Source organism: Protopterus annectens, chromosome 3.part1, assembly GCF_019279795.1.
Source record: "Protopterus annectens isolate FY-2018-M chromosome 3.part1, PAN1.0, whole genome shotgun sequence".
Classification (NCBI taxonomy): Eukaryota; Metazoa; Chordata; order Ceratodontiformes; family Protopteridae; genus Protopterus; species Protopterus annectens.
The window spans coordinates 949,964,318-949,984,650 of NC_056732.1; the positions used below are offsets into that span (position 1 = coordinate 949,964,318).

At 41.0% G+C, this 20,333-nt stretch overlaps 1 protein-coding gene across 1 annotated transcript in view; it reads right to left on the bottom strand.

The window, feature by feature from the left end:
* Positions 1-20,333, bottom strand: part of RTTN (rotatin) — a 3,641,098-nt gene that overhangs the window by 1,603,843 nt on the left and 2,016,922 nt on the right. The window contains exon 34 of the mRNA XM_044067142.1: positions 12,304-12,462. Coding sequence (XP_043923077.1) covers positions 12,304-12,462 — 159 coding nt within the window. The remainder of the gene's footprint in view (positions 1-12,303; positions 12,463-20,333) is intronic.

Genomic DNA, 20,333 nt, shown 5'->3' on the forward strand with positions numbered 1-20,333 from the left:
CAAGAGGAGCTTCCAGGCAAGAAGGACCTGTAGCCCAACAGAGGGAGTCATTGGGTCTGCTTCCTTTCTGATTGAGGTCTGTCTTCTTCCCTTCTAGGTGAAGAAGCAGTCCACTGTCTGGACCTATAAGAGGCCTGTGTCTGTGTTCGGCCTCTAGACCGTCTATATCTTCCCCTTTGAGGCCTGTCAGAAGTGGGAAAAGGCCAATTTTTGGAGGGCCAATTTCTAGAAAATCTAGGAGGCTGAACTTGTAAAAAATCTTTGACAGTCTGCATAGATTTTGCTTTTTCCTCCATCTTTTTAATAACCTCCTCAGTCTTAGATCCAAATAACACATCATGTTGAACAGGGGCATCTAACAGTTTCGCCTTAACCTGCTCAGGTAAATTCTGCTCTCGAAGCCAAGCATGTCTCCTTATAACAGTACCAGAAGCTGCGGCCCTGCAAGAAGCTTCCAAGGCATCAAAACCACAATGTAAACTATGTTTGCTAACTTGTTCAGTTGCATGCAAAACATCCTGTAATTCCTTGTCCTCTGCACATGCAGGAAAGGTAGAAAGCCTTTGCTTTAAAACAGACAAAAGAAATTGCTGATACTTGAACATATGAAACTGGCAATTTAAAGCTCTAATAGAAAGAGTAGCAGAAGTATAAACCTTTTTGCCCCACCTATCCAAGGCACGAGAGTCCTTTTCAGAGGGCATAGGATTTTTAGATGAAGCGGCCTTAGCAGCTTTAGAACCCTGAGAAATAGTTTCTGGATCTGCAGAAGGGTTCTTAAATGAGAATTGATGGGAATCAGGAACTCTGTAAAATCTATCAGGCTTAGAAGGAGCAGGCGGCAAGGAATCAGGATTCAGGTTAGCTTCAGAAAAAGCATCATCCACAATGTCAAGCACAGGAGGAATAGCCAAAGGTCTGTGTTGAGGGAGAAGGAGAAATTCTCCAAGTCTCTTTTTGGAGGCAGAATAATCCTGACCTTCCCAATGAAAATGCTTCCTCATCTCATGTAAAGTTTCCCCAAAAGAGAAATCTTCAGGGGGAGAAGTAGAGGGAATAGAGTCCTCTGCATCTGAATCCTCATAAGGAGGAAAAGAGTAATCCTGGTCAGAAGAAGAGACAGAAGACACAGAAGCCTGGTCAGAGGAATCATAAGGTAAATCCTGTCTAGGCCTTTTTTCAGGAGGAGGGTGAGAACCCCTAATCATTGAAAGTAAATCCTCAGCCATCCGTAGTAATTGCTTCTGGGACTTGGGAGCTGAATCCGAAGCAGCTGGAGTAGAAACCCTTGGTTTAACAGGAGTTTTTGTCTTTGCCTTTGACTTTGTTGAAATAGTTATATGTGAAGGCCTGAAAACTCCCTCAGAAGCCGGTACCTGCACAGCGGTTCCGGACCCATCTGAAGGAGCGACGTCCGAAGGTCCTGCAGCAGATAAAATATTAGGCCTAGATGGCTTCCCATGAGAGCCCGTGTCGGCCATCGGTTCAGAAGTGACGGACGACAGGGGCTGCAAAAGCGCCTCACTGACGACCGCCGAACCCGAAGCTGGCTCCGGCTGCGAAGAATCCTGTTTGGACCTCGGAGGCCTATCCTTGTCCTTGCGTTTCTTTTGAATTCCAGTTGTCGGTAAAGTATCCGACGACATCCTGTAATTAAATCGTCTACCGAAATAATTCAAGGCCCAATCGTACCTACGCTTGATAGTACGAGAATTAAACCTAGCACAGAACAGACAACAAGAAACGTCGTGGTCAGGGCCTAAGCAAGGTAGACAGTAAGAGTGGAAATCTTTATGAGGTATTTGCTTTCCACACAATATACAATTATTAACTTTTTCTGACATCGGAGGAGCAAGAAAAAAGTTTCCCCAAAGGGGTACTTAGCTTGAGAAGAGAAGTTGAAAACTTCGGACCGAAGTCAATCAAAGCACGTTGTTCTGAATACGCCAACCAACGACTTGCGAGCTGCTTTCCACTGCACGGCAAGAAAGACTGGAGAAGATGGCGTCGGCTGTCAGCTATGTACCTCTGCGTTCTGACATCAGGGTACTTGCTGGTACAGCCGACGCCGGACCCAGACTTTGGGATTCTGGCCGACCTCGAGCTGCCTGCCGGCAGGAACACCCTACAGTTATGACTGCAACAGTGAAACATGAAGAACATCTACCTAATTACCTGAACTTCCTCAAACTCACCACTGCCCACAAGTTCATCTTCAAACCTTCCAGCTGCCTTTCTCTCACTACCGCCTTAACCCCCTATATTCCTAACTGCTCACTCAGATTAGAAAACCAAAACTTCCTACAAATTTACAAACCTTCACGTCCCCCTAGCAACCTCCTACTATTCTGCTCCATATCTAAACTATGGAACTCTCTCCCTTCCTCCCTTCACAATACTCCAAACAACACCAACTGCAAACTGTCTTGTTCTCCCACCTATCTTCAAATTGGACATGTCCATGCCACTTCTCCAACATAACTTCCCCCTCCACCTACTCTCATCTCCATTAACTGCTACACCTACTTCTCATACCATTACTTTGCATACTACTACACTCCATTAAACCAATACTGGACGGCCTTCTGTTGCACCTTGGCTAACCTTGTTAGATTTTCTTATATCAGTAACTGTATCTAACTTTGTACATACAAAACTTCCAACAATGTCCTATTATTTGTACTTCTTTGCATGACTGTATTATACCTCATACGTATTATGTTGTACTCTCAGCTTGATTTAGATGATTATACTGCTTTGTGTATGCTTGTAATTGTTCATGGGAGCTTCTCTCCCCAGGCCTCCACTGAAAACAGGCTCTTCTTGGCTCAGCGGACTTCCCCAGTCATCAAACTAAAAATAAATTAAATAAATAAAATAACTTGACTAAATTGACAATTTGGGCACTGGAGAATAATATGCTGATAACTACATCAAAAACTAAACATATGAGATTTGGGAGACATAAATTGAAAGGTGAATATTAAATACAGCACACAGTGATTGAAAATGTAGACTCACTTAAGGTCCTGGGTATATGGGTAGATCCAGCTATGAGTTTTTCGAATCATATCAACCAATTGGTTAATGACAGTTACAGAACTACAGGTTGTATAAAAAGAGTTATAGGATCATATGAGTTTACTAGGTTGATGGCCCTGGGGCTCTTACAAGCCTAGTCAAGAGTTTATCAAGGTTGCGCTTGAAGAGGGTCAGTGAGGTGGCTCTGTCTGATGTGTATGGGAAGTCTATTCCAGAGATAGGGCAGTCTCTGGGAGACAAACCTGTCTCTTTAGCAGGTTTTGTTAATGTCACATATTAGATTCAGGCCTTTTGAGCAGGTAGTGCATGAAGAGTTAGACTTACAGATATGGAGCATCTCTAGTAGGGCAGGGTCAGAGATTGCCTTGTAGGAGAGACACATATCACCCCTGAGCAATCTGTACGATACAGAGTAGAGTGATAATGATGTGATAGAGATTTGAGCCTGTCTGCATAGGACAGATGTTGGAGGCCATGGATTCTCTTTGTGAGGTGTTTCAGTGGCCTTTCCAGTTGATGCAGATGTTTGGAGAGGTACATCCCAAACGGGGCATTATACTCAGTTACTGGTTTAATGAAGGAGGTGTATAGAGAGGTAATAACCTCCTTTTTTTCTGGATGCAATCCCTTTACTTATGAGATGAACAAAGTAAAAGGCTTTTCTGACCACTGCCGCTACATGGTGGTCGAATGTGAGGTTGTTATCAACCTGAGTACCCACGTCTCTCACCACAGGTTGTGTGCTTAAGGCGTTGCAGTTGATGTGGTAATCAGTAGGGGGGTCAGGTTTTTGCCAAATGGTATGATGATACATTTTTTTGCATTTAGCTTGAGGCCATGACTTTGACACCAGTCACTGGTTGCTGTGAGACCCTCCTGCAGTATGTTAACATTTGGGGAGTCAATGACAGCACTCAACTTACAGTTGTCCACAAACTTGGTCAGCCACAGGCCTCTTGTCTCTGCCTGGACCTCTGAGAAATAGATGTCAAACAGTAGGGGTCCCAGGACAGATTCCTGGGGAACTCCACTAGTGACATGTCTGCTATTGGAAGTGAAAGTGTCTATTTTGATGGTCCTGTTGGTGAGCCAGTTGGCCCCCCACCTGATGAGATAGGGATTTACGCCAAGTTGTGTTAGCTTTTCAATGACACCTGAGTGCGGGATTGTGTCAAAGACCTTGGCCAAGTCTAGGTAAGCTGTATGTATACTGACTTTCCCTCATCCAGGGCCTTGGTGACAGTCTCAAAGAAGTCAACCAGGTTCAACAGGCAAGATCTTCCCATTAACCACAAACACCACGTACCTCCACAAAACCTATTAGATGAAGAAAACACAAATGGTATGATGATACATTTTTTTGCATTTAGCTTGAGGCCATGACTTTGACACCAGTCATTGGTTGCTGTGAGACCCTCCTCCTGCAGTATGTTAACATTTGGGGAGTCGATGACAGCACTCAACTTACAGTTGTCCACAAACTTGGTCAGCCACAGGCCTCTTGTCTCTGCCTGGACCTCTGAGAAATAGATGTCAAACAGTAGGGGTCCCAGGACAGATTCCTGGGGAACTCCACTAGTGACATGTCTGCTATTGGAAGTGAAGGTGTCTATTTTGATGGTCCTGTTGGTGAGCCAGTTGGCCCCCCACCTGATGAGATAGGGATTTACGCCAAGTTGTGTTAGCTTTTCAATGACACCTGAGTGCGGGATTGTGTCAAAGGCCTTGGCCAAGTCTAGGTAAGCTGTATGTATACTGACTTTCCCTCATCCAGGGCCTTGGTGACAGTCACAAAGAAGTCAACCAGGTTCAACAGGCAAGATCTTCCCATTAACCACAAACACCACGTACCTCCACAAAACCTATTAGATGAAGAAAACACAAATGGTATGATGATACATTTTTTTGCATTTAGCTTGAGGCCATGACTTTGACACCAGTCATTGGTTGCTGTGAGACCCTCCTGCAGTATGTTAACATTCGGGGAGTCGATGACAGTACTCAACTTACAGTTGTTCGCAAACTTGGTCAGCCACAGGCCTCTTGTCTCTGCCTGGACCTCTGAGAAATAGATGTCAAACAGTAGGGGTCCCAGGACAGATTCCTGGGGAACTCCACTAGTGACATGTCTGCTATTGGAAGTGAAGGTGTCTATTTTGATGGTCCTGTTGGTGAGCCAGTTGGCCACCCACCTGATGAGATAGGGATTTACGCCAAGTTGTGTTAGCTTTTCAATGACACCTGAGTGCGGGATTGTGTCAAAGGCCTTGGCCAAGTCTAGGTAAGCTGTATGTATACTGACTTTCCCTCATCCAGGGCCTTGGTGACAGTCTCAAAGAAGTCAACCAGGTTCAACAGGCAAGATCTTCCTATTCACAAATCTGAACTGCGCAGGGTTAAGTGCTTGGAGATTGCCTATGTTCTTGTTTATGAGATCCATAATAATATGCTCCATGGCTTTACAGATCAGACTTATCAAGCTAACGGGGCAATAGTTTCCAGGGACAGTAGTGGCACCACCTTTGTGCAAAGGGATGACAATGGCAGTTCTCCACTCTGCTGGAATGAAGCCTGTACTTGGGCTGTGGTTGAATAGGGTGTTCAATGGCAAAGCCACTTCTTGCTGGAGATGGTGCAGAATACAAACTGGGATACTATTAGGTCCCATGGAAGCTGTGTTCTTTGCCTTGGATAGGGCCTGTAACATGATCTACAGAGATGTGAGGTGCAGGACAAGTATCAGGGATGTCAAAAGGGCTTTTTTTTGGGGGGGCAGGGGGTTAAGTTAGCTCTGAACCTATCTGCTAGCAGGTCTGCTAAGTCAACAGGATCAGTGTAAGTGATACTGTTAAGTACTAATTTGGAATATACCTGGTCTTTGCCACGGAGGTTCCTGACATAAATGAAGAAGACTTTATGGTTTCCCTGTATTATGGAGGCTAGTTTTAATTCAACATTGGCTTTGGAGGTTTTCACTAGTGATCCAATTTGCTTGTTGAGGCTAAGGAGGGAGTTTTTCCAATTTGGAGTGTGTTCCCTTTTACCTTTGGACAACAGTTTCTTCCTTTTGTTGTAAAGCATGTTGAAAGAGGATGACCACCAAACAAGTCTGTGTTTCTTTGAGGAGCAAGTTTTAGTTCTTTTGGGTATGGCTGAGTCCATGTAGTTGTGCAGGTGCTTGTATACGCAATGCCATATTGTTCAGCATAGTTGTCCTCATCCTCTGAGGGGGGGGGGGGGATGTGAAACTACAGATACCCTTCCCTTAGGAGATTGCAGTCAGCTTTTGAGACGTTTTTTAGCTTGATTACGGCTGGGGGTGGGTGGGGGGGGGGGATAGAAACTTCGAATTAAACAGTCCGATGATCTAATCTCACCAAGGAAGATCATACTATGGCAGTGGTGTAGCGGTTGCCCATGTTGGTGAGAAGCAAGTCCAGAATGTTATCTCCCCTTGTGGGGGATGAGATGAATTGGTCTACTGCATTAGAAATAATGAAGTTAAGGAATCGTTGAGAGACTGCATTAGTGCAAGAATAGTTCACCCAGTCTATGGTGGGGTAGTTGAAGTCACCATGGATCAGGGTGTTAGGGGGTACCTTGATGGAGTCAGGTACATCCAAGTAAGAGGAGTGGGTGCCCTGAGTTATGGAGGGGGGTCGAGAGCTAGCTATAACTTGGATAGGTGTCTTGCCAACTGTCAGTTGTACCTGGAGTGGTTCCAGTGTGGCATGCTGGCAAACCAGTCTGGAGGTGTGCCTGTCCTTAATGAAGATAGAGACTGCACCACCTTTAGTCTTCCTAACCTAATTTTGGAGTCAGAATGTGTGAAATGAGATATAGCCTGGTAAGGCAGGGGTGCTCTCCGCAGCCCTGAACCAAGTTTCCTTGACCGCACTGACATCAGCATCTTCCAGTGCAAGGAGGGCCTCCAGTGAGTCCATTTTCAGGTTAAAGATCCTAGTGTTAAGCAGCATGACCTTCTATTTACTTTTTGACAGATCTTTTATGTTGGAAGGTTTGTCTATGGGACATTGCCTAAAAAAGGCACAATGGGGAAGTGCGAGAGCCTTGGCCAGGATCCAGAAACCCAGTGGTGACTGGTGAAGGCCATCTTTTGCAAAGCATTGAGTTCTGTCGACCATGTCATCCCAGGCAGACAGATGCTGGATCCCCTTGAAATGACACCAGAAACTAAGCCAATTGTTGAAGTCAATTATTTTTTGTTGGTATTGTGGCATCATTCTTGGTGAAGGTAGGATGCTGCTTAGGGCTAGGGTCATAGCTGCCTAGAACACATACTCTAAGAGTTCAATCATGTCTCTCTTCATACAGTCCAGGGAAGTACGTCTCAAGTAATTCACATCAACATGTACATTGACACAGTCGTATTTGTACTTGTTGTGGAGTGACTTAAATGTATGTGTGATGTGGCGGATTCTGGCACCAGGCAGATAACTGACCGTAACCTTCTCCTTGTCGAGCCTGGTGAGGGGGACATCGGTGTGTCTCACAATTGAGTCACCAATGACTAGTGTGCTTGGTTTATTGTTATGTCTTGTGGACTATAATGCTTTATTGTTTTGCCTTATGGGCTGTGTTAGACACTGGTGTGTTGTCTGCTGTGTGTGATGTGTTTGGTGTTGTGTGTGGCATGCTTGTGAGTGCGTTTTGGAGGTTTCTGCTGTTTAGGTAAGTTTTTATTGAGGATCTTTGCGTAGGTGTGTGTGTGTGTGTGTGTGTGTGTGTGTGTGTGTGTGTGTGTGTGTGTGTGTGTGTGTGTTGTGCTTGGCTATGTGATGTGAGTGGAGTGGTGTTTGTGGTGGCAATCTCCTCTTGGCGCAAGAGAGCATGGACTCCAGGTTACAGATCTACATCCATTTCTCGCAGGTGAAAGAATTATCTGCTAGGAGAAGAGGATTGTCAGTAAACATGCGTTAGTTGCTAGACTGTCTAAGTATGCCAAAGTCAACCAAGCTGACAGGAGAAACTGATGGGAATTGAACAGACACAATATTCTGAATGCGTGGGCAGACGTATGGAGACAGGGTGTTGATAAGGGTTTGTCCACAAGAGTGTAGACCACAAGAATCTTCTTAAATGTAAAGTAACTGGCCTGAATCACAAGTGCTAAAACCAAAACTAAGGTGCTTAGAAAAGCAGATAAATTTAATCAGGCTACTAACAAACAGTAATAAACGCGGCAGGATAAAAGCACTTGAACACTTAAGAGCACACAGCAAAAATGAGGTAAAAAATTATGAAGAACAAAATTACAGTAAAAGCAGCTGAAAAAAGTGTTAATTTTTTTCCTTTAAGTGGAGAGGGAGGAAACAGATCATAGTTCAAGATTAGGGAACTAAGGGGGTTGGGCCTTCCCAAATGCTCTATCTTTACTCAGAACACTGAGATGATGAGATAGGACAGGGAGGAGTGTCCAAAGTCAAAGAAGCAAGGGGTGGGGGTAGTCCTACCCAAATAATCTCACTGTACTATGTTGAATGATCAAATGAGATTGGACTGGGAGGAGTGAACAAAATCAGATTTACAACAGGGGTGGGCAATCCCAAAGCCAATAAGTTAAACACTACAACAGCACTTGGGAGGGAGAGCAGGAAAAACAAACAGTACAGATAACAAAGGACAGAACAATCAAGCAAATATAAAAATAATAAAGTCTAGGAAATCAAAAATGATGAAGTCGTTGTTTGTTAGTTACATTAGACCCAACCATGAGTATGGAATAACAATATGGAAAGCCTATAAGAAAACAAACATTAGTAAACTGGAAAGAGTACAGCATAAATATACCAAGGGCATCCATGCATGTGAAAATTTAAGTTATTATGAAAGACTAAAATATCTGAACTTGTAGAGTGTCTCTTACAGATATCTAAGAGGAGATCTTATTCAGGTATATAGGGCATTTAAAGAAAACTACCTCTGGAAATGTTTGGGGTTATCAAAAATTACTAGAGAATCAGCAGACAACCTCTGTAGAGGAGTCTATAAGAATGAGAAGTGTACTAATTGGTTCTCTGACAGAGTACCTTATGCATGGAACAGAGTATCAAATTACATTACAGCAAGTACTAGTTTAGATATTTTTTAAACAAATTTTTATTAAGATTTTTACTATACTGAGTTCAAACACAGAAATACATTTAGGAAATTGTGTGTTAAACAAAAAAGAAAAAAAAATATGAATAAGAACAATAACAACTAAAGTACTTACAATGGTGTCTAAAACACAAGTTACTAAAGGAAAACTAGTTAGCAAAACCCTTAAAATGTGTATAAGTTATTTTCTATTAAAGTTTTTAAATTTAACCACAGATTATAAGAATAAGATGTTCTAATAGTTCTAGATTTCAAAGTTATTAATTCTAATTGACATAGTTCAGCAAGAGCATTCTTAAATTCTGTAAATGAAGGAGGAGACACAGATTTCCAATTTCTGGTTATGATTCTTCTAGCTACTGTCAAAACAGACCATAATAAAGGATACTTAATTCTTCTGATACATTTAGGAATCAGAATGTTAAATAGATCAAAGATTTAGATAAAACAAATTTATCAAAGAAAAGGGCTTGAAGAAAATTATTATTATTATTCCAATATTGTTCCAGAGTTATACAGCAATAAAACATGTGTGACCAGTCTGCTTTGGTTTCCATTTTACATTTCCAGCACAATGTCTTTTTTTTCCTGATCAGTTCTATTTTATGAGGTGAATAAAAATCTCTATTGAAAAATTCCCATGAGTATAATCTTCATCTAAGTGAGGTTGAAGTCTGTCTGGATGATTCCAAAATTATTTTATCATAATCATAAGAGGGAGGATTGTTATTTATTAAGGTAAAGTAAGTCCAGCGATTATCAGAATTTTTTTTTTGTTTCCTTGTTGATTACTTTATAAATTTTTGAAAGTGTATACTTGATTAATGCATCTTTATCTGTAAGCATGGTTAAAAAGTTTATTAGTTTAGGTAATGGCGTTTTGAGCTTAGTGGACTATAACTGATTTTATCTGTCATGAATTGTCAATATGCTTGGATTTGTAACCATAACATTTTCTTTAAGTCATATTTTACTGTTAGTCTAAAGAGTTTAATTTCTCTCATTCCAAAAACTGATACCAGTAAATGAGATTCTTATCCTTGAGTTGGGTGATGTCAGAAAAATTAGAAGATGAAATTACATCTTTTGTGTAAGCAATATGGAATAGCATAAAAATCCAGCATTTGTAATTCAAATTTCTATATATAAAATTTTGAAAATCCTTTAAGACATTTTTCACGTAGTATGGACAGTTGTTTGGAAATTTATTTAGCATAAAATATTTTTTTTAAATCCAAAGAAATGGATTATTCAATATTAAAAGTTTGTTTAAGTTGGACCTTTCATGAGTATTAAAACAAGGGGCTTCTTGAAATTGTTTCCATTAGTTAGTAAAAAGAAAGTTTTAACTACAGAAGAGTATGCTTCTATATCAGGCAACCCTACACCCCCTAAAGACCAAGCCCTCATATGATTTATAAGGTTTACTCTAGGTTTATTTGGACCCCCAAAAAATTTCAGAATTAACTTATTAAATTATTTTGTTAATGTTTTTCGTGGATTTAATGATGTGGATTGTATTATATAGAGTATCTTACGTAATATGATCATTTTAATAATCAAACGTTTCTCATCCATCATAAATAGTAATTGATTCCATTTGGTTATAAGATTTCTTATAGAAAAATGCAATTGTTATAATTTAAATTTTTTATATCATTTATATTTTTAGTTAATATAATTCCTAGATAGGTTAAAGAATCTGTTTAACCAAGTAATTTGTACATGTCTGATCCCAATGATTAGTGTTTGAATTTATGGAAAGTATTTTTGTTCTGGTATTGTTAAAAGTTAGTCCAGCTCTTTTTTGAAAACCATCCATAACATCAAAGATATTTTGTAAAGTTTCATTTGTTCCATTAACACTAAGGAGAATGTCAGCAAATAGTTGTACTTTAGAAGTTAAGTCAGAATTCAGCTTAAAGCCTTTTATGCCAGAGTTCATTCTTATATGATTGGCTAAGGGTTCCATAATAAACATAAAGGTGATAAGGGACATCTCTGTTAAGCTCATCTATTTATCAAAATGTTTTGAGAGATATAAGAACCAATCTTTATATATGAGGTAAAACGTGCACTACTGAAACTGCTAAACTGCTTGCAAAAAACAACTTACCACTGAGACCAGGACTCTCAGGTGGAAATTTCTTTATGGAAATAAAGGCCAGAGACTCCAGGATAGTTGATTTGAGCGCTTTCGTTCGCACTTTTATTACAAAGTACAAGAACTTCATCAGAAATATGCCTGACTTCCCTTGTAAAGTTGTGTTATAAGTTGTATCAATTTATTAGAAAAATTAAACATTTCTAATGTATATAACAGGTAATCCCAATTAACCGAATCAAAAGCACAGTTGATGTCTAAATTTACAAGGGTTAAATTTTCCTTTGAGTTAAAAGCATGACCTATAACTGTTAGTAGTTTAGATATTTTTAAGAACAGCCTGGATACTTATTATAGGAACAAGTGCTTTGGTATATTGGGAAGATAGAAGAATTCCTGTGCTTGAAATATTTGTATGTATGTATGCGTTTACATATTATATTATATTATATTATATATATATATATATATATATAGATATATATATATATATATATATATATATATATATTATATATATATATATATATATATATATATATATATATATACATATATATATATATATACATATATATACATATATATATATATATATATATATATATATATATATATACACAAATACATACACACACATGCATTGATCAACAACAAAACAGTCTACATCATCTACAACCCCTGCACCTCCCTTACTTATAAAGCTCTGAGATGTTAACAAGCGACTTAGTGTTGTCAAGACTATACAGTTTGATTCCTTCCACTTCCATTTGATTACCGTGCAACTCTGACCATGTCACCTGACCACACAGTGCTCTCAGGACTCTCCTGAAAAGGGACACTTATGTTCAGTGGGCTTAGTTAACAAATGTAGAAATTAATACAGAAAAATCTGACAGACGGGGTTTTATCAATACTGGCTTTATTAAAACAACATGTTCTCATTTTTCTTATACCTCTTCCATGATAAACACCATTGCAAACTGATAAGTTGCTTTAATGCAAAGATTATTGATATTATGCAGAAGATTACAAACCTCTCTGCGAACCATACTGCATTCTGACTGATCCAGGAGAATATTCAGCAACATTCCCCATAACCCTCCAGAAATATTCTGACAGCTTGCTGCCAAAGTGATGCATCCAGTTTCTATAGATGTGAGAGCTGCGCCAATGCTAAGGCTCGCAAATCGCACCTAAGAAAAAAAGTTTTCATTGTTATTATTATAATAAAATGCAGATAACATTTAAGAATTCACCTGGCTGACTTATTACTCACATGCATTTCAATACAGTAACTGTTTAGTGACTATTCTGAGTGACAGCTCACTGTGTATGCCTATATCAAAATGAGTAATTTCAAGGTCCTATACAGAGAAGACTTCACCGCATTGCTACAAGTGCAGATTTGGTTTTGTAAGAGTTCCCTCTGCACTGGTAAGGATGGGTACACATCCATATTTAAACCACCTGTAGAGGACTGAGCTAAGGCAGTGTACAGAATAGCTATAGTTTACCTTTGTCTAACATAAGTGCTGAATAGTAGTTCTATTCATTCTTTCAATTTTCTGAACAGTCTATCATGGCAGCCTGGCAATAAAGTGCTGACACAAACTTTCTAAAAGTCAAAAAAGCAAATACCATCTCTGGTGACTCCTTATATGTCACTTTTGTAGCAAATAACTAGAACTTGCTCCTTGTAAGAATTAGGCAAACATCCTTCCCCCATCCCTTAAAAACAAAAACACTTTGTTTCTAAACTCATGGCTTCTCTACTCTTGAGCCTACACACCAGGCTAAAAAACACCATCCCTTTATAAGTAATCCTAAAACCACATCAATCTATCTCTTTATCTCTGCTATTCTCCAAATGTCCCCAGTTAATTCTGTTTATTTGGCTTCCTTGCAATCACTAAGAACCCACTAACTTGCCTTTTTCCACTCATCCAAAATACACAATATTTAAATCTTCCAACATTCTTTCACATTTACCATGTTTTTGCCTCCTCCCTTTATATGTCTACTAATATTTTTCCTAATCATTCCCTTCCATCTAATCACTTCCTCCTCTTTCACTAACACATTGTCCTAATAAAGATCTACTACTATGCTTTTCCTGTACACTGCATCCTTCATATCCTACCTCTTCAATTCACATCTTAACTCTTAATTCACATTAATTGATAAATGTTTTCTTACTGTAATACCTATACAGTAAACTCTCAGTTAACTGTAACTCAAGCAACCGGCAAAAAAATATTGAGGAAATACAGTACAATTTTCATGTGTTGCACTTTTTGTTTTTCCCTACAGAAACATACCTTGCATTTTTAGAGTTTTAAAAAGGAAGATAGGAATAAATTCCCTCTCTCCCTAACCTGAGAACAAGTCAAACCAAACAAGTAGTATAGGGTACAGTATTAGTCAGGCCTCTAGTCAGGTGGCATCTACTAAACACCATGGGTGCCAGTTAACTGAGAGTTTACTGTACTACTGAATGCTTTGCGACTTTTTTTGCTTCGCTGTTTTCCCCATGATACAAATCTGTCACATTTATTAAGTATGTTATTTACCAATGAATCCTTCCCCACAGGCCTCTGCTGAATAAGGGACTTTAAAAAAACACAAAATAAACAAGTTAATAAATTAAATACATAAAATAAGAATTGTAAATAGCTATAATACATACAAAATATCAAAATATGCATTTTACTGAAAGATATATCAAAACAGGAAAGCTTCTGTTTGCTTCATAACGGAAATGGCATAGGCATGCTGCTCACATGCTCTGTTGTGATTCTTTCAACCAGCAGGATCCAATAGGATTTACTATTACACCATTAAAAATCTGCTGAATAGATTTGTGGTTTGTTTTCCAGATTCAGAGTTAAAACTGCTGTTTGATTGCTTTGTTTTTTGAATTTTCTATGTTTAAAGCTTTGGATACTTCATTTACTTTTTGATTTTGGTATTATGTTACAGTTTGCAGTATTTTAAATTTAGTTGTATTGCAAAGACTTTTTTCTTGACGTTTTAAATGTTGTTAGCTAGGTTCAGAAAAAGAAAACATTCCTTTTCCATTCATTGACTGAACAGGAATTAGTTCTAGCCAACTAGTGGGAGGAGCTGAGAAACACCTTTCCATTTAAGGTATTCACCTACATTCCTCTTCTGCTATAATAGCTCTGAGTTTAAAATTGCTGCTTGACTGCACTTTTTTGATTTTTCCTACTCACTCACAAAATTACTGTTGTGATTTTAAACTAGGTGGCTTTTTAGCTGCCCACCCCTACTGTAAATTAGAGTTTGCAAGTCCCTCCCAGTGCTATTTCTACTGGACACTGATAAGGCACTCACATTATACTCTTACAGTATGAGTTAGCCTGTTTCATATCATCCTGTTTCAACTAGTGCACACTGCAATATTCCGAGTGTTAATCTGAATTGCTTATTGCTCTTTTCTATGTTTTCATTTCTTTCAACAGTCAACTGTTTGCATTTTTAACGTGGTCTGGGACCTTAGTCTTGTCTTAGCCCCTCGCAGTATTCGTAGAACTGTGAGTTGCTACAGGATAGTACAGTTTTGTACCTACCATAAATGTAGATGTCCGATAGGTATGCATCTGCAGTCATCACATATGGGTTGTCCTGCCTCAGGCAACCCTTCGGTCGGCCGGATTCCAAAGTCTGGGTCCGGCGTCGGCTGATGTCGCCCTTTCCCCGACGTCACAACGCCTGGGGTATAAAAGCGTCAGCCGACACCATCTTCCTCAGTTTTTCTTGCCCCAGATGCCAGGTGCCCTCTAGGAAGGCTAAATTTGGAAAAATGCAGTAAAAAATTCAAACATTTGCAAATATATATATATATATATATATATATGTATAAACAAATACACCATAATAGATCCCCCAGCTAGCAAATAGAGAGGTAAGCACCCTAGGAGTACCACAGAGGGGAAGGAGGGAGGGTAAACCTGACTGCAGATGCATACCTATCGGACATCTACATTTATGGTAGGTACAAAACTGTACTATGTCCTTCAAGGATGCATCTGCAGTCATCACATATGGGTAGAATACCATAGCCAATCTGGGGGTGGAGGTACTAGGAAAAGGATGGTGTAGCTAAGATACCCTGCAGGACAGCCGTAGCAAAACCTGCTCTGGATCTGGAATATAAAGGTAAATTGTAATGCTTGGCAAATGTATGCACGGAGCTCCATGTGGCAGCTTCTAAAATGTCTTTTGTAGCCACCCCTCTTAAGAAGGCTGTGGAGGTGGCTGTGGCTCTCGTAGAATGAGGTCTAATGTGAGCTGGTACAGTCTTTCCATGAAATGAGTAACAAAAGCGGATGCAATTTCCTATCCATTTTGAAATTGTCTGTTTGGAAATTGCTTTTCCTTGAGTACCAGCAGCATATGCTACCAGCAGCTGGTCAGTTTTTCTGAAACCTTTAGTTCTGTCCAAGTAGTTGCGCAACTGTCTGTGAATGTCCAGAGTGTGTTACAGTTTCTCCCCTTTGTTTTGTGGATTTGGGAAGAAGGTAGGCAAGTGAATAGCTTGATTCAATGAAACCCTGGATACCACCTTTGGCATAAAAGTAGGATTAGTTCTTAATGAAACTCTATCCTGATGGAAAATAATAAATGGCTGAACTGCCATCAGGGCCTGCAATTCCGAAACTCTTCTCGCTGAGGTTATTGCCAGAAGGAAAGCAGTCTTCCATGAGAGGTACTGTAGATCTGCAGATGCTGCTGGTTCAAATGGAGGCAGTGTTAGTTTTTCCAACACGTAGTTAAGGTCCCAAGCAGGTAGAGGTGGTTTCCTAGGAGGTTTGATGTTTTTGATTTCCCCTTAGAAACTGTCTTAGGAGAGGATGAGAAAAGACAGGAGGATCAGTATTGTACTCTGCTAAAATTGCTGAAGCATGAATCTTAATAGAAGAGTAAGACAGTCCATTGTGGAACATTTCTGCCAAATATTCCAGGATATGTGCCATGTTCATCATTGTCGCATCTAGGCCCTTTGTGGTGTTCCAGATGAGAAATCTTTTCCATTTTGCTGAATATGCCTTCCTTGTGGAAGGGCGGCGAGCTTCCAGAATAATATTCTTTACTCTCTGGGACAGCTTATCCTGAGGAGGAGTCAAGGTATTCTCCACGCTGTTAGTTGCAATGTTTTCAGGTTGGAATGTAGAGTTTTGTAGCTGTGCTTGTGTCAGTAGAAGTGGCCATAGAGGTAGGGGCCATGGCTTCGTACGTGACAAGCTCCTTAGCAGTGGGTACCAGTGCTGTCTTGGCCAGTCCGGAGCTATCAGGATCACTTTTGGCTGCTCTGCCCTGATCTTCAGTAACACCTTGGTCAGTAATGGAATGGGAGGAAATGCATACACTGTCAGATTTCTCCAGCTGAAAGAGAGGGCGTCCACTTTCCACGCTTGTGGGTGGTATGTCCTTGAGCAGAATTTCTTTAGTTGATGATTGTGGGGGGATGCAAATAGATCTATGTCCGGGCTACCCCAAGATTGTGTTATCTGTTGAAAAATGTCTGGGTGCAGCATCCATTCGTGTGCATCCATGATATTTCTGCTTAAGCTGTCCGCCAGTATATTGTCCTTCCCTGGCACAAACTGAGCTTGTAGCTGTATATTGAGTTCCAAGGAAAGATCCCATAGATTCATTGCCAGTCTGCACAGAGGGTAAGAATGGGTACCTCCTTGCTTGTTTATGTACCACATAACTGTGGTGTTGTCTGTCTTTATTAGTAGATGGCCTTGATGCAGAAAGAGTTTGAAGGCCTCGATTGCATGCATCACTGCTAGCATTTCTTTTTGATTTATGTGCATGCGCAGCTCCTTTCGTGACCACTGTCCTTGGATACCTCTGCCCTCCATGTGTGCTCCCCAACCTAGGTCTGAAGCGTCTGTTGTAATAGTTTGGGAGGTTTTTGGCTTTGTGAAGGGCAGCCCTCTGTTGGACTGGCTGGCCTGAGCCCACCACAGAAATTCCTTGTGAAGGGCAGCCCTCTGGTGGACTGGCTGGCCTGAGCCCACCACAGAAATTCCTTGTGAAGGCATGGGATGAGTGGGATTAAAGTTTCCAAACTGTGACTGTGCTGAGTCCATAAACTCCTTAGATACCACTGTAGCTTTCTCATATGTAGCCTTGCTTGTGGAATCAAAAGAATACAGGATGCCATGTAACCCATGGCCTGCAGGATTTTCCTTGCAGTCAGCTGAGTTTGTCTTGTCAGATTCTTGAAGTAATCCGGTAGTTGACTTTGTATTCCTTCTGTGAGATAAGCCATTTGGGTGGTTGTATCTAGATCCGCACCCAGAAAGGTTATTCTTTGGGATGGAACAAGTCTTGATTTGTGCATGTTGACTGTATATCCCAAGGCCTGTAGAAGATTGATGGCATAATTTAAGTCCTTTATCAGAGTTTGTTGGTTGTCCGCTTGTATAAGGCAGTCGTCCAGATATGGGTAGATTTGAATCCCTGAGTCTGCAGTGTGCTATTACTGATGCCAGGCATTTCGTGAATACTCTGGCCGCAGTAGATAAGCCAAAGGGCAATGCTGAGAATTGATAATGCTCTGACCCTGCAAGAAATCTGAGGTATCTTCTGCAACTTTGTCTGATAGGGACATGCAGGTATGCCTCCTTGAGGTCTAGAGTAACCAGCCAAGACCCCTTGCCCAGCATGGGAAGGAGTTGCTGTAGAGTCAGCATTTTGAATTTTGGCACAATGAGATAAGTATTCAGTACGAACAAGTCGAGAATAGGTCTCCATTGATGCTCTTTTCTTGGAACAAGGAATAGTCTGGAGTAAAATCCTTGTCCTTGTTCTGAAATAGGAACTTTTTCTATGGCTTTCATTTGTAGTAAGTTTGAGATTTGATTCAAAGTCTCGGTCCTTTGATTTGGTGGCAGACCTGGTATGCCTTTTCTTTTTGGCAATGTGTGGAAATGAAACCTGTATCCGTTGTCTATTATTTGGAGTGTCCATTTGTCTCTTGTAATGTTGTGCCAATTTCTTGAGAATAAAGAAAGCTTTCCGCCCAAAGGTGCTTCTAATTGAGCCCTGGTTGGCGGAGTCAAAGCAGAGTCATTGAGTTTGTCCTTGTGCAGCAGTTTCAGATCCTGAACTGCCTGTCTGGATTGGAGGTTGCCATTGACGGCATCTGTAGGAGCCCCTATCTTGGCCTCTACCTCTGGCACGCCTGTTTCTGCCCCTTTGAAATCTTTCTGTGTCCGGAAAGGACCAATTCTTGGAAGGCCAGTTTCTGCTTTATCTAGGCGGTTGGACTTGAAGAAAATCCTTAACTGTTTGTACAGATTTTGCCTTTTCCTCAAATTTCTTTAGGACGTCTTGAGCAGTGGAACCAAATAACTTTTACTTTTCCAGTGGAGCATCCAAAAGCTTAACTTTAACATGTTCTGGCAGAGATTGTTCCTTCAGCCAAGCATGCCTGCGTATGACAACACCTGTCATTGCTGACCTACATGAAGCTTCCAATGCATCATAACCACACTGCAAGAAATGGTTGCTAACCTGCTGGGAATTATGTACCAGATCCTGAAGGGATTTACGGTCAAGGGGTTCAGAAGAAGACAATTTCTTATGCATTTCTTCTAACAAATACTCTTGATACTGCATCATGTGAAATTGACAATTTAATGCCCTCATAGCAAGAGTGGCAGAAGTATACACTTTTTTACCCCATCTCTCTAATGCCCTGGACTCCTTTGCAGAGGGGAGTGGGTTCTTAGTAGTAACAGCTGCAACCCCTTTAGGGCCCTGTGAAATAGTTTCAGGGTCAGCAGAGTGGGCCTTATAAAGAAAATTATGTGTGTCCGGGACCCTGTAATACCTATCAGGCTTAACAGGGGCTGGAGGCAGAGTGTCAGGGGTCATACTAGAGTCAGAATATACATCATCAATCACATTTAAAACAGGAGGAATAGCCAAAGGTCTATGCTGAGGTAAATGAAGAAAAGTTCTTAGTCTTTTCCTGGAAGCAGAATATTCCTGGCCCTGCCATTTGAAATGCTCTCTCATAGCGTGTAGGGTCTCCCCAAAGGAAAGCTCTTCAGGAGGGGAGGCTGAGGGAATAGATTCCTCTGCATCCGAATCCTCATAGGCCGAATAAGCCTCCTCCTGGTAGTCTGAGTGATCCGAGCCAACAGAGGCCTCCTCTGAGGAAAGGGGATCCATCCTGGGCCTTTTGTCTAGAGGGGGTTGGGAGCCCCTGTCAGGATGAGGCTGAGAGCCCCTAATTAAGGAGATCAGGTCCTCTGCTAAAGTTAAAATCTGTGAACTAGAAGAAGGTCTCTGAAGAATAACTCTGGGAGGCATGGCTTTAGAGTGTTTTGCAGCTTTAACCCTGGTGAAGGCCTTAATAGACATGGATGCAGGAGGCCTGGCTGCACCACGTGCTGGTGTAGCTTTATCTAAAGGTATGGTGTCGGAAGATTCCAATACACCTGTTTCGGAAGGCAATTCTGTAACCGACTCGGTAGGAGCCTCCGAGACCAAGGCTGTCGGTTGTATTATTTCAGGGTTCGGAAGTTCCAAGGACTCGGTATCAGCCGAGACCGAGACACTCACGGTAGGCCTAGCCGCGGTTTCAGCCGAAACCACGGCCCGCGTGTGTCGGTCTTTGTCTTTCCGTTTCTTAATTAAATGCGATGTTGGGGTTTCCGACGGCATTTTGTAAGCAAAACTATCCCCAAAAAACTCTTCTGCGAACTCCGACCGACATCTAAGAGTGCGTCGGTTGAAGGAAGCGCAGGCAGAGCAGGCCGAGACGTCGTGGTCTGGGCCTAAGCAAGGAAGACAATAAGAGTGGAAATCCTTATGAGGTATTTGTTTCCCACAAGTTAAACAATTATTAACTTTTTCTGACATCGGCTGAGGCAAGAAAGAGTCCCCAACGGGGTACTTAGCTTTTGAAGTCTTCGGATAGCGAAATTACAGGAGCTGGCCGACCAGCACTTGCGAACTGCTTCTGCTTCGGGCACCACGCGGCAAGAAAGACTGAGGAAGATGGCATCGGCTGACGCTT